Source organism: Pseudochaenichthys georgianus, chromosome 5, assembly GCF_902827115.2.
Source record: "Pseudochaenichthys georgianus chromosome 5, fPseGeo1.2, whole genome shotgun sequence".
Lineage (NCBI taxonomy): Eukaryota > Metazoa > Chordata > Actinopteri > Perciformes > Channichthyidae > Pseudochaenichthys > Pseudochaenichthys georgianus.
Window position 1 is genome coordinate 29,803,606 of NC_047507.1, and position 14,540 is coordinate 29,818,145.

Below are 14,540 nucleotides of genomic sequence, written 5' to 3' on the forward strand. Positions count from 1 at the left end.
ACATTACGTTGTGGGCGTAACGGCTCCTTGTAATGGCGACCGTGCCGTATATGTGCCTAGGTTTGTGAAAATGAAGCGAAGAAGAAGTTATTTCTTTTAAGTGAAACGCTGAGGTTCCCCGGAGGAGGACTTTGCGTCTACAACCATCGTCTCTATACGTGGTAAACTTAGCTGTACTTTTGAACTTTTGTTCGCTTTAACAATGATGAAGCTCAAGTCTAACCAAACCCGGACGTACGACGGGGATGGCTACAAGAAGCGGGCCGCCTGTCTGTGCTTCAGGGGCGAGACCGAGGAAGAGGTAAGTCCGGGGATGTGGCTGTATGGAGGGCCAAGCTAACATTAGCAGCATTAGCTGCCTACAGTAAATCTGTTCATTTACCAACACAGCTGTGGCTTTATGTCAGCTGGGACATTTTTCTTTTTTTGTTGTACCTCTCGAATTGTCATTTTGCTGTTGTGTATTAAACACTTGTTTAAGCTCGTACTTACCGAAGTGTTATGTAAGACTATTTTGCTGTGCACCCCGGGTTTTATACACAGCTAGTCCACCTGTTAGCTGTATGCTAATGCTAACGTGAGCTTGCTAACTAGCCGCGTTGCTACTGTGGGCAGCCGGCTCTCGGCCAGCGACCACAGCCCACAGTGATGAGTGGTGACTTTATCATTATGAGACTCAGGTGAATGTAAATCACTGCTTTCTAAAGTGACAAGCTAAGATATGTATATGCTATTGTCACACATGGTTTGTTGAGCTAAGTAACTGTTAGTGGTTACTGTGATAGCGTTAATGCCACTGGTATTGCTAGCCAAACATTGGACTGATATGTAGCTATTAGCTGTGCCAGTATAGCCACCGGTAGCAACAGTCGGCTATCTTACATCAGTGTTTTTCACGTTGTTGAATATATTTGAAATGCATATGCGGTTAGTCCATTCTGCTTAATTACAAACTCGAAAACCTATTTCGCTGTATATCCACTGTTAATGGGCTATTCGCTCTCTTCGTGCGCTCTCTCCCACGAAAACATCTCAAAGTATCCTTCATATTATTGTTAAATCAGAGGCGATTTGGGGAGTCTGATGTCCAGTCAACAACACACACACACAAAGAAGTCTTTGTAGTGGAAATAGTATTACCAGGGGTGGGGAGACTTAACTAATTCCTCATTCTCGTTAAAGTAGAGGCCAGGTTGTGAACATGGGTTGTTGATTACAGGAAGCACATCAGTTTGGCCCCTAGCTAGAAACTTTTCCAGAGTGTACCTACCAGATAGGCTCTCAGCCAAGCCTCAGATATTGTGGAAGCAGATTGTTGACACCATGAAGTCGCCATACTTGTGTGGAAAAAAAGCAAACTCAGTGAGTCCTACATTAGCTATAGGGAATGTTCTGAGTTAACTGCTTTTCAACAATATCCAGCTCGACAACTCTCCCTGGGTTACTTTAATTCATTTTCAGTGTCATAGTTGTAAGGTAGCTATTGTGTATATGTTGGGGTTTGGCTCTTCCGTCTATAAATAGTCTTGCTCAAGCAGCAACACACCAATAAAAGCACAATTAGCAATCAACATTGAGTCATTCGCTAATGCCTGACTAGCTTTGTTTTGGATGCTTTGCAGGTGCTGCTGGTAAGCAGTAGTCGACATCCTGACAAGTGGATAGTTCCTGGAGGGGGAATGGAGCCTGAGGAGGAGCCCAATGTTGCTGCTGCTCGAGAAGTGTGTGAAGAGGTTAGTTCTTTAACTGTTTTTCACAATAAATGGATCTAAATTAAGGCTATTTTGCGGCCAATTTTCTTTCTTTGATACTGTTCCTATATATACACTGTGCTCAGGCCAACTTGATTTGATCCTTGTATCTGTGAAACATACCTTAATAGACTTCCTAGAGTTCATAGCCAGGAATATTGTTCCGGGAATGGACTCCCTATTTCAGTTCGGAAATGTAGTTTGCGTGTAAGCACACAAGATGTATTGTATTTCATTTCATCCTTTCTGTATTTAACACTGGGCCTAATACCTTGCTCTCAAAGTCCTTTTTGTCAGTGCAGTCATCCTGTTTGCATGGACAGAGCCAGAGCCTAGCAACATCTAAGCTGTATCCTCGCCTCGTGTTACAAAGCAGTGTTTATGTGTCAAAGGAGGTCACAGTGAGATTGAACACTGGCTGCCCAGCGGTTTTTCTGTAGCACTATCAAATCCCATAAAGTAGAGCAAATAAAAACAATCTGCTTTTCGTTCTTGTTTGTTTCAGACGGTTCTATTTTTGCAACAGCAGCCTTGTTACCGATGCAGTTTGAAGGGCAACATGCATCTATTATTGTTTGTCTGTGCTTCGGAGGATAGGCAGACATTGGTAAACGGCTCTGAAGCTCATTGGAAATCAATAAAATTGCTTATACCTCTTGCGTCCGTCCCTCAATTGTGTAAATCGCGTAGGTATTTTGATCAGAATGGCCGAAAGGGCAGTGAAGAAGACACAGACTCTCACTTGGCTGTCAGCGCTTGGCATGGCACCGACCATACAAAGCGGATTTCTCTTGTGTGCGATCCATCACCCTGATGGATGCTGCCGACATCATCCCTTATCCTGGCTGTTGCTCTTTGGTATCTTCGGCCGATGCAGGACACTGCGGCCTGCCAACACAGTTCCACAGGGTCACAAGCACTGTCGTGTCACAACTGATGTTTGCTAAAAGCGCTAAAAGGCCCCATTCAGAAACATTGTGGTGACTTTGAGTGGTGCTCAATGCATCACCGCGTCTTGTGGCTTTCTAAGCTTCTTATTGGACGGTGGTGTAACAGGACATATCCTAATCCTGACAAGCTTCTTCTGATGAGCACATGAGCAGTGAGAGATTGCTTATGCTTATTGGTTTGGAGCCTTGCCAGGGATTGCATTAAAGACACGGCAGTTAAAAGGGAGCAGGCCAAAGAGTTTCTTCCTCCGTCTGACTGTTGGGGAACTCTCTGTCGTCCTACGCTCTGCATCGAGAAGGCTGGGGACCGTGTTGCTCACCTTGTGAAGCCTCAATGCTGTCCATCCTCTCCCAACATGGAGCACAGCAGTTCTCAGTTACATGAACTATAGTTGGGAGATATTTTCCATCTCAAAGCATTCAGGTTGACGTTTGGCCTATTACTTAATCCCTGGCACATCTCTGTGGCTCCTAGTGGTGGTGAGCTTGTTCTTTTTACACATGGTCTTGCTGAAGGCCTGGAGAGACCAACTCCTGAGTCCACAGCACAGTACGTGCAGTCAACGTTTATTTTTAGACTGAAACTGGAACCTGGAGAAGATGCTGCCAAGATGTCAGCAAGTGGCCGGGCTCTGTATCTAAACCTGACCTACTAGTGTATCCACCTCTGGGAGTAAAGATCTACCGTGGAGACTATTTTTGTTTTCAGAATATGTAACAAGAAAAGGTTCGAGGAACGTTTGTCATCTTTACGAAAGGTTGTGACATTGAGATGGCTTGGGTGTTTTGAGTTCTAGGAAGAGTAGCAGCTTCTGACAGCAAAGCAGTTGTTCTGTTGGTTTTTAGTGACCTTTACACACAATCTTTGATGGTACTCAAACATCTTGTTGAGCAGCCGTCAGATTGTGAACAGGGGTGTTTACAGCTGTATCATTTAGAACTGCAAATATTACTGGAATAACATGAACTCTATTTGAGTAATATCTCAACATGTTTAACTCGTGTAATGCTTGACGCTGCTGCTGGAACAAAACCATTTCCCAATTCTGGGATGAATAAAGTATCTATCTAAAAACAAAAACCGCCTTTGCCCTGTCCTGCTTCTTAGGATGTGACACTTAGCTTTTTTTCTCTGTTTTGCATAGTTGTTTATTTAATAGCGTATTGTTTGTACTGCTGGTTTGACAAAACAATACGTCAGGCTTGGAAACGGGACATTGTTGCATATTGGGCATATTCCCCCTTTTCAAACCTTCTTTTCGACCAAATGAATAAAAACAAAACCTGGCAGATTAAAACCCAGATTTCCAACGAGCTCCTTGAGACTCCCAATGTCTGTCCAGAGCGTAGACTGCCAGTGTATCGCTACTGTTGCACTGACCTGTCGAATGAACGGAGAAAGAATCCGCACATGCAAGACATGACTTGAGGATTTGGTTAAATGTGTTTCACGGCAGATTTAGCAACAACCCAGGATTTAGATGGAATTAATTTTCAGAGGACAAAACAATCTTATGATGTAATGTAATCCACTTCAACCCAACCAGCTTCTGAATAACAATCTGAACCGACGTTATAAAGTTCAAACATGCAGTGTGCTTTGTCACTCTGAAGTGCATGTGTGATGTTTTCTAACCCTTTCCTGTACATCAGACCGGCAAGGTGTTTATCTGCTACCCATTTTAACAATCCTCCTCTTTCTTTACAGGCCGGTGTAAAGGGGACTTTAGGGCGCTTAGTTGGAGTATTTGAGGTGAGGTTTGTTTACCCACCATTTATTTTTGTAGTATTCAAATGTCAACATGCTGTGCATCATGTTTGGGAGTAAGAACATGATGTTTATTCGCCCACAGAACCAGGAGAGGAAACACAGGACCTACGTCTACGTTCTTATTGTAACGGAGCACCTGGAGGACTGGGAGGACTCGGTCAACATTGGTAAGTCACCGCATTTGTTTACTGGTCAACAAACGGGGATCATACGGACGGAGTTCTCAGTCGGTCGCATGCCGTCTGTAGCCCAGGCCTTGGTGATATTACAGTTCTGGGAGGGAGGGTTTATAACACAAGCTTTGTTTCTGCCCTTGTGAGTTTCACTATTCACTCTGCGAACATCCTGATATTAACTCAAATCTTTTCATGAGTTTTTTTGTCTCCTTGTGTTGTCTCTCACATGTCCTAACTCGTCCCACAATGGTGTCTTGTTTTGTTTACAGGGAGAAAAAGGGAATGGTTTAAAATAGACGATGCCATACGAGTGCTGCAGTGTCACAAGCCCGTGCAGGCCACCTACTTCGAGGCTTTCCAGGAGAGTTGCCTGACCAGTAATGGAACGCCTTTGGTGACCACGATAGGCGGGGACCTGTCCCCTACCTACAGCATCAATCAGAGCTCGGTCTCGGGTATCAGATAACTAAAACCATAACTGACACCTCCGGGAGCTTTCGCCACCACTTGCGCTCTTACTCGTGTCATTTTCTCTTCTATTCCTCTCTCTCTTCTCTTCTGTCTCAATAACATGGTTTGCCTTGCCAACTCCTTTGTGCCAGCACTGTGGCACAGACTTGATGACAAGTGTCGGGTGAATAGTCTGAAACACTTTGTAAATGTAAATGTCATTTTTGAACCCCTATTTTTTTTTTCTCTCTTTTTACTGAAAACTGCATGAAATGTCCCCGATCCTCTTTCCTTAACGCGCCCTTAGCGTGGTGTTAATTGAATGCAAGAACTACTTTTTACTGTTGTAATGTAAAAGTGTATACATAGTGCTTAAGCTGAAGGCTTGGTGGTCTTTTTAAAGTCTCCTCCTCAGTTCTGTTTCTTTTGAATGGATGTGCCCATTAGTGTACCCCTCCCTGTGAATAAGGATGGGACGTGTTGTCTGTATCTGAATGGACAGAATTGTTGGAAGTGACTTGTCTTGCATGAGCACCGTAATGTTGTGTCTGGCTCGCTCGAGAGACCTGATGCTGACTGTAACAGACGTGTGGTAAGGTCTTCTTGGATTCCTCTTCATTGAGCTCCTTATCGTGGTTATCGATGTCTCTTATTGGTAGGATACGGCCCCTCGCTAGTTTTTCCAATTTCAACCGTCATGTGTGTTTCTCTCATATTTGGGAAGCTAGCCAAGCACTACAGGTTTCCCTCTCCAACAGAGCAAATACTGTAAAGAGAGAAAGAATGTCAACATACAATGTCAAATGAACCACCTTCTCCTCAGTGTCTTCACCTCCTTTTTAATCTCTTTTTCTTTTTTAAACTTCTTTCTCGGTACTGACTGAAGTCTTCCTCCACATACTGAGAGGTAGTAGGTTTAAAAAAAAATCATGGACTTGTAATTTCAAAATGCAGCACATATCACTTAAGTTATTTAAACCATTTCCATATGTTGCTCCTCACATTCAGTTTGGTTCAAAGCAATTGTTTACACTGTGTCCGTAACAGCACAGGTAACTCACGGTCATGGTTTCCCCTTTTCTTTCTCCCCTACCCTTTGTAGTATTTAATCTGCATCCCCAAAACACCTGCTTGACATCAAGAGTAATGGAATCTATAATGCTGATGCAGAACAAACAAGCCTTGTACAGTTTGAGACCTCGTTTTTAACATGTAAAATGCTTTTGGATACTAGTTTTTGTTTTTATGTTTTTCTCTCTAACGCCTGGCAAAAGTCTCTTTGGCCGAGCTGCGTCACTCGACGTGGCCTGAGGCAGCCGGCTCAATACTGTGAAACTGGAGGCGCTGTAGATAGCATGTTAGAGGTTTTTATTGTAAATTGTTTATTTCTGTATAGATCAAAGGTGAGAGTACAAATGACTAAACACCTCTTTCACATCTGTGAGTCTGACATTTCAATCGAGGCAGGAACACTGATTGAACTCATGGCTTTGGAGCGGGAATTAGTTTAGAGATAGCTCAGAGTACATCTGAGGCTACAGGACAAGGCATGTGGTTGTTGGTGTCTGGAAGAGCCAATTTCATGTTGAATTCTTTCAAAATCCTTCATTTAGTTTGGACTAAAACACATGTGTCACACTTAGGGAAAGCTGTTCTCTGGCCACGCTGAAGCCTGAGAATCCAAATCACTTAGAAGTAAAGGAGATATACTCTGTTAGCTGTTAACCTATCCCAGGTCAGTGTGTTTACTCATGAAGGGTCTTTCTCTATTCCTTTGACAGGATGCTGGGGTTTTCTGCCCATTATTTAAATCTGTTATTAAAGATTATGTGGACACTCTGAAGCAGCAACGATCTGTAAACATCCACATATCTGTTTATTTATTTTTTCCGCAAAGGTGTTGGTAGCTTTTCTTCATTTACTCATCTGGCATATATGGAGACATGTAACAATTCATTTGGCTTTGTGTCTATCTGATAATCCAATGTTGACTTCTCTTTTAAGCTCCATTTCTCCACCAATGTCATCTCAATGATTACATTGTCTGCACTCAGACTGCAGCAGTGATCAGGTTTTATAATGCTATGACTCATGGGAGCAGCTGCTTTATACAATGGCAACAAAAGACATCATTTATTGATACCAAGCGGAAATGAAATGTCCTCTACGCTAAGCAGATGCATATTTAACATCGAATGTGGGCAGAAAACTCCAGTATTATGATTTAATCAAGACACATAAAAGAAATCCCCCAGGAGAAATGTAAAGAACTGAAAACTAGTGGATGGAAAGCTCCAATCGACGTCTCTTAGCAGGATGGAGGTGGTGTCTTATTCATGGCCCTTCCTCCAGGAATGTGGGGGCGCCACCCTGCAAGCTTCTGATCCCTTTGGTGTCTGAAGGAAAACGCTTCCTGACTGACGGTACATGTGGAAGGAGTCCAAAGTCTCCTAGCAGAAGGAGACTTTGGACTGTTTTATTGCTGTGCATCAGGAAGGTGTGTTGTCCAAAGTCTTGCTTTATGAGAGTTGGATCAGAGTTCCTGTTTTCAGTCTTCATTGAAATGTGCAAACGGTTGTCAAGGGGATAAACCTGTATATGGCTTTTTAAAAAGAAATCTAAAACCTTTCTCTGATTGGTTGAATTAGTTGGATGCGGGTGACAGGTACTGTCAAAATGAATGTGAGGAGGACTTCCACAGTAACAGCCAGTGACTCAATTGTTAATGACCACTTGATCCACCATTTTCAGTTTTTCTTTAACCTGTTGTGCAATTGTCAAACAAATATCTGTATATAGGTAACAGTACCGTTTCAGCCAGAGGACGCAGCATGGCTTCGGTCAGTAATGATTAGTCTTTTCTTTTTTTACAATTCCCTTCTCACTCAAAATGCAAGCACTTCCTGTCATAGGTAATGTGATTTGGGCCAAGGTTCAGGAGGACATCTATGAAGTACATGTCTCCATATGAGCACGTTGGAGTTAATGTGGTGTTAATACGTTACTCCAGGGAGATTTCTATCACAATTGACTCCATTTTGTGACATTTAAGCTTCTAAACATTTGAGGGGAAAGGAGACAATGAATTATTAAAAGAACGATTAGAGCTTAAGTCACTTCCTTTGAATTGACCGAAGTTAAAGGTTTGAAATGGCCCCATCTTGTGGCGAAAGCAAAACCTATTAAAAGCACATCACTGCAGCTGATTGTAACCGTTTCCTTTAGCATTATGGTCAGGTGGCCATTTCCCTAACTATGAACAATCAGAAGTTGATTCATAAAAGCAGTTTTGTTTTTTTAAAGGTTACCCTAAATACTAGTACATTGATAAAGCAAACACGCATGCACCTGATCTCAGCCTTGAAGTTACCTACTTGTAATTTTGATCTCCTCTCCAAGGTATACGTGTCACTGGAACTTTTCTCTCCTCTTGTTATTTGGGACTGTGGAACAAAACCAGTGCGAGAAGACTGAAGATTGTAATATAAATGTGCCAACAAATAAACACCAGTATTTCACATTCAGGCTGGCTTCAATGTTTGTGTCTGTCTTTACGGAAGAGTACAACAAGGCAAGTGTTCTGTATTAGGCTTGCTTACTGGGATGTGTATGCACCACTTCTCTCAATCCGTATTGCTTTACATGCTTATCTTTACAGTTTATTTTTGCAATGAGAAAACATGTTTGTAGACATGAAATTATTCAACGAGCACTGTTAGAAAACCACTGAGTTATTTCCAACAGTAAAGCCGATTGTCTTCATCAAAATGTGACTAACATTTTTAAAGCTTTGGTTAGAGGCCCCAAAAGGTAAGATACTGATTTGAAGTAGGCTTAGGCATTGAATATTATCCAGCTCCAGAATCACAACAGAAAACTATTGCATATTTTGGAAAAAACTGTTTTTCTGTTCTCTGAATCGGTAGATTCTTAGTTTGCAGGGTAATGTTGCTCTTTTATAAAAACGACCAAAACTGTTCTATCAGAATGAGTATGAACAATCAATATGCTGAAGCCTAGCAGGCAACAGACATGTTGACCAATAGACAGCTTCATAACTCACTTGTGTACCACTTTTGAATGACCCAAGAACTACAGCTATATTTTACAATAATGATGAGTCGGATTTATTTTTTCTACTAAATGACATCCTGCTGACTAACTTTCCTCTGCTCAGCATAAAACAACATCTGAATGTTTGGAAACCAGCTCTTCAGTTTTAAAATCCATCAGCTACCACAATCCTGACGGACACAGACAGGTTGTATTTTGATTTTCTTTATTGTACAGAAAGAGACGGTGAAAATTACTGAGGAGGCTGTCCTCTGCCGCGCCCGAAGCCACCTCTCTGCAAAGGGAAACAATGTTGTCAATACGAGTGTCAAACAGAACTACGTTTTATTAAGTGCACTAAAACTAAATCCAGCTTTCCATAATAGAACTGCAACAACAAGCTGACCGTTTGATTGCTATAGAAAACGTTCCTAATATGCCATAACAGGAAATACATTATTCAAAATCAAAGGTTTGCTTGTATGCAGATAGATGCACAGAATGGACTTCTCCCAGGGGGTAAATGTGTTCTGTACTTACGAACTGGAATTCTGTGGCAGCTCCTGCACCGGCCTCTGCTTTCTTGTCCGCACCAGCTGATGGAGGAGTGAGGAATGAACAGTCAGCCATAAACATTTATATCTTTCACCTCAGCCATCACAAACTAATACAATTACACACAATGAAAACCCAAGTTACCCAGGGTAAATAAGTTATCTTAAATGTATATTGTTGTAATACTTTGCTTACAAAAGACGTTACTGGTTTCAGTCTTAAGAATAAATTGCTGAAGTTACACGAAAACTAGCTTAAGTGTCCATTTCTATTTGCCTTCAAGACTTGAATTCCTGCTGCTCATTCCAAAGAGTTGCTCGGAGTGTACTTACGGGGTGCAGCAGATCGCCTGTATGTATCTCGGTCAGCCTCTCCGCTGCGGTTAAGGCGAGCGGGCCTCTCTCCTTCCATTCCTGCAGAAATAAAAAGGGAAATCAGATTAGGTTCAGGACATTTGACTGCACACCCAAGGAAATTGAGTCCACTTTAGAGCGGGAGATGTGTGCTGTGTCAGTACCGTATTTATACAGATGTTGTGTCAGGGACCCTTCACTCATTTAAAAAAGATACTTTTAAACTTGGGTGGGAAACATAATCCCAGAATGGACTGTTGTTGCAAGAAATCACAATCATCCTGCACTTAAACTCCAAAACTAGGGAACAACATTTGTGATTTCAAATATAATAGTTTAAATATTGCTCTGAAAATGCACTTTATAAGTGAAACTCATTCTGCCAGGAAGAGATTTTTAGAGCAGTGTTTCAAACAGTAATGCGATGTCTATGACACCTGTCTGCTCTTGAGTTGATGTCCAATGCAACGACAAAGCAAGTTACAAAGGAACACTTGTTGTATATTAAGTTTGAGCCTAATCAGCTACACATGTAATGTTCAAATTCTTGTTAACTGCCGCTGAGACCACCCGTTCCCTCCTAACAACAACCCTACTATTTCAGCTAAAACATACAGAAAAGTCCCCGTCATCGGAACAAAGACTCCACAGTGATGCGGAATTTCAGGGGGATCCTCTCAAGGATTACCATTTATGTTAGGAGACCTGAATAATTATAATAGGCACCGGCTTCTTAATATGTGACCTGCTCTATCGAAATCAGTCGCATTGACCCGAAGACACATTTTGAGTTGTATACACTGCTGGAAAGAGGAGATTCATAGCTTTCCAATGATATCAGGATTGTTGTTGTACTCCAAATATTAAGCAAAATATGTCACATTATATAATGACTGTCATCATTTTGAGAAAAAGGCCTTCAAAGTTTCCTCTTCTCTGGAATCCATCGATCTGATTGATTATTAGCAAATGATCAAAGTAGTACAGAGGGAAGATATTTTCGTTTGGATTACTGGTCTGGGGGAAGCTCGTGAGTGTGTGTGTGTAATTTTGCGTTTGTTTCCCGGGGAAAACCCTCACGAGAATCATCGGCTGTTGTTATGCCTGCTGTGACGTTAAGTTACTCCGTTCTCAGCTTGTAATTATGCCGTTAAAAGCTTCAAAGTTGTATTTATCATCTGAATTTGCCGAAACAAGTTTAATATTCTGAAAGCCAAGACTTTGTTTTATTTGAAATGAGATGAAAACAAACTGTAACGGACCCTGCCGTGTTATCTATGATTACTCTACGCTTACATTCATAATGTCAGCCGGAGGGAGGTGCTAAGGAAGAGCAGAGTGGTGAGGGAGAGCTGTCATCTTCCCTTTACAAGTTTCAAAAATGTATTTATTGATTTTGGAAATAAAAGTTTCATATTCTGAAAGCCAAGACTTTATTTATTTAAAATCAAACAAGACACCCGAAATACTACTTTCTTATGCAAATCCACGTTTATTTTTTTTTTAATGAGCCGTTGCGACTTCCGACTGATTTGGATAGAGCGGGTCACATGTGTTGCTCACCACATTTCAGTTGTTACCCGACATTGTACTTATGAAGCCACGGTGATTATTTGGCTTGTGATTTCCGTATAACCCCAAGCCCTTCGTACTAAGCTAGCAGAACATTCTATTGAAACTTGATTGGTTGCTGGATTTGCATTTTCTAAACTTTATAATAAAATGTTTAAAAGTAATGAGCGGTCTTATAAGGTTAATAAAAACAGTTAGAAATGTCAGAGTTGCTGAACACCGAGCCGTGGCCTTTCGACTGCACGATGTTAATCCCTCAGGAATGCTTCCACTCAGCAGATTTACATTAAAGACTAATGACCTGTGGTTTTTGTTATTCAGCTTCCAAAATGTAGAGGCAGTGTGCAATTAATGTGATGCACTTTGAAAACTAAATACAACTTATAGTAATATTTGCCAATACTAGCTTCACAAAAGCAACATAAATAGTGATCACGGCCCAGTATTCCACAATCCAATTTCGAAAAGAGCGTTAAAACAAAATCGAGCAACATTGTTCCAGGGAGCTTACCCTTGGGCCTGGGCCTTGCGGTCTCAGGGCGAGTCTGGCGGCGCAGAGTGGCAGGCACGATCTCTGGGGGCAGGTGGAGGAAGTCTCTCAGGTACTGGATACCCTCGTTGGTGAGGTACCAGTAGAAATGACGCCAGGCAAATTGCTCCTTGACGTACCCACAGGACTTCAAGGACTGGAGGGAAAACACAAACAAAGTGAGTTTCATGCAACTCTTCTACTGTAAATACACCAAGTCCATCCTTTCAGGCAATGTGTCCTTAACCTGTCATTCTCCTGCTTGCATGTATTTTCTCATCCCTTCTCACCCCGCAAACCAACTGTTTCTAACAAATAGCTTAAGTGAAATACCCTTAGAAAGACAGTAACCATTTATTTACAAAGGTGATTCTCATTAGGTTCTGTAGTCCAGGTAAAATAAGTTAAACTTGGACCAAACTGCCAGAGTTCTAGCAACAACACACACGACTCCACTAACACTTGAGCATCACCCTTTCTCTATCCATTTAGAAAAACATCTTACCAGCCACGCGAGCATATAAACACACTTGCATTACTCTAAAGTTAATTCAGGCTACTTTAGCTCCATACAACATGTTTCCCTCTTATCCATGTGCATGCCATCAGAAGTCACAATGACTCCTAACCCCAGTTGTACCCCTCATGTTTTAGCATACACCGAGTACAGTGTATTTAAAAAAAATATATATATAAACCAGTGAATTTGACTAAACCAGAGAGTGATGTTAAAATATTTACAGTGGTTCTGTTGGCATTTTAAAAAAGAGAAACAAATGGTGAAGCAAACATATACATTACACACACATAAGGGGCACAAAGGAGGTTGTAGAAAATTAAAACCGGAGCCTTAAGTATAAAAACCATGTACAAGTTGCTCGATATTTTACAATCTCAAACCTAGTTATTATGTCAAGTGTAAGTGCAAAGTATCACTTAATACAGCATGATGACACTGGTCATTGAGTGCTACCCAGATGAGGCCTACACTTGTGTGACCTAGGCTCTACGAGAAACTAACCACTGCTTGTTTACAGAGCTCGAGTCAGACTGTGTTCACATAAATATACAAACTTTTACAACGTCAGAATTCAATCCTCATCCCCCGGTCTCTCACCTGCATCGCTTTCATCACATGAAGGTTGGGCACGTTCTTGTCAGCGAGCTCCGGATGCTTGGGCAAGTGGACATCTTTCTTAGCCACCATGACTCCCTCCTTGAAGAGGAGCTCATAGATAGCAATGCGATTCTTCTTGGGCATCAGCATCTGTTCAGAGACATATTTATGCATCAGTATCCATTCCCACACTTTACAGACAACGTGCAGTAGCTTCCACTGTGATAGCATGTAAACTGGCTAGCATGTTAGCCACTTAGCTGCACGAACAGATCTAGTGAAAAGCAGCAGTAAGCCGACATACAAACGATGCATTTAATCAATGATATACGTTATTTTATGGTGTTCAAATCACTATTCACACAGTGTAATACACATTAACGTTGACTAAGGCGGCCCGCGTTAACAGAGAAAAATGGCAGCCGTCGTGAACATCAGTCCTGGGTCACTTCCCAACTTCTAAGTCTAATATCCACGACTGTAAAGCGTTTAACACTAAAATACGTTCAGATATTATATTGTGCCATTAACAACAATCGAATATCCAACATTATAGTTTTATGGAAGATGAGATGTTTAAGATATATTTAGATTACTACGCCGGGTCTGTCTTTACCTTTCCACTTGATAGGGGACCGGAGCCGGAAGGAACGACGGATGTGGATCAGGGAGGTTTATCCTCTCTCCGGGCCTGGTGGAGGAGCGCGGCCCCCTGGTGGAGCGGAGGGGAACATCATGGGGAGCATTGACTGCATTGATTTAGATATAAATACACATATTTATAGAATTATTATAAGGGTTTTAAAATGTTGTAATCACGAAGATGATAGTAATAATACTTGTAATAATTGGAAATCAAACAGTTTGCTGAAACGTATAAAAAATACTTTTTGAGAAGACATTTAAAGATTTAAAATAATGTCATTAATTATGTGAGCATACAAACTGTTAACTGTTGTATTTTTTTAATTATGTATTTATATTTGTATATACAATTTGGAATAATAAGTGGTGAAACGAACTACTGTAAGATTAGTAAAATGTTGCTCCAGTCCACCTAAATACATTACAATTTCCCTGGGAAACGGCTACCACTTACTTGCTTTGTCCAAACAAAAAGCAACACATCTTTACATTTGATAAACTTGAACCTGACAATGTTTTGTTCTTAATCAAATTAAAGACCTTATTAAGTACCTTTTCCTCTGGAGGCACCAAGGCAACATTTCCTTGGTCAAGAAAACATGTACAACAGATGAGTGT

The 14,540-nt window shown here is 41.3% G+C and overlaps 2 protein-coding genes across 2 annotated transcripts; one reads left to right on the forward strand and one right to left on the reverse strand.

The window, feature by feature from the left end:
• Positions 1-8,618, forward strand: nudt3b (nudix (nucleoside diphosphate linked moiety X)-type motif 3b). The gene is made up of 5 exons (XM_034082447.2): positions 1-301; positions 1,623-1,733; positions 4,410-4,454; positions 4,555-4,639; positions 4,918-8,618. Exons 1-5 carry the CDS (start codon positions 203-205, stop codon positions 5,112-5,114), a joined length of 537 nt encoding a protein of 178 aa, XP_033938338.1. The 5' UTR covers positions 1-202; the 3' UTR covers positions 5,115-8,618.
• Positions 8,619-9,360: 742 nt separating this feature from the next.
• On the reverse strand, positions 9,361-13,986 carry rps10 (ribosomal protein S10). The gene is made up of 6 exons (XM_034082085.1): positions 13,894-13,986; positions 13,278-13,427; positions 12,143-12,317; positions 10,039-10,119; positions 9,692-9,747; positions 9,361-9,446 (listed from the first exon to the last, which is right to left on the reverse strand). The coding sequence occupies exons 2-6, from the start codon at positions 13,425-13,427 to the stop codon at positions 9,405-9,407; spliced, it is 504 nt and encodes a 167-aa protein (XP_033937976.1). The 5' UTR covers positions 13,894-13,986; the 3' UTR covers positions 9,361-9,404.
• Between the last annotated feature and the right edge of the window lie 554 nt (positions 13,987-14,540).

Bases quoted from the DNA above. Each gene is read 5' to 3' on its own strand.
- nudt3b (XM_034082447.2), top strand. From the start codon at position 203: ATGATGAAGCTCAAGTCTAACCAAACCCGGACGTACGACGGGGATGGC. The intron at 4,455-4,554 runs GTGAGGTTTGTT...ATTCGCCCACAG, and splicing joins GCTTAGTTGGAGTATTTGAG to AACCAGGAGAGGAAACACAG. The intron at 4,640-4,917 runs GTAAGTCACCGC...TTTTGTTTACAG, and splicing joins GGAGGACTCGGTCAACATTG to GGAGAAAAAGGGAATGGTTT.
- rps10 (XM_034082085.1), bottom strand. From the start codon at position 13,427: ATGCTGATGCCCAAGAAGAATCGCATTGCTATCTATGAGCTCCTCTTC. The intron at 12,318-13,277 runs GTGAGAGACCGG...TTTTCCCTCCAG, and splicing joins ATGTGATGAAAGCGATGCAG to TCCTTGAAGTCCTGTGGGTA. The intron at 9,748-10,038 runs GTAAGTACACTC...CTCCTCCATCAG, and splicing joins CAGGCGATCTGCTGCACCCC to CTGGTGCGGACAAGAAAGCA.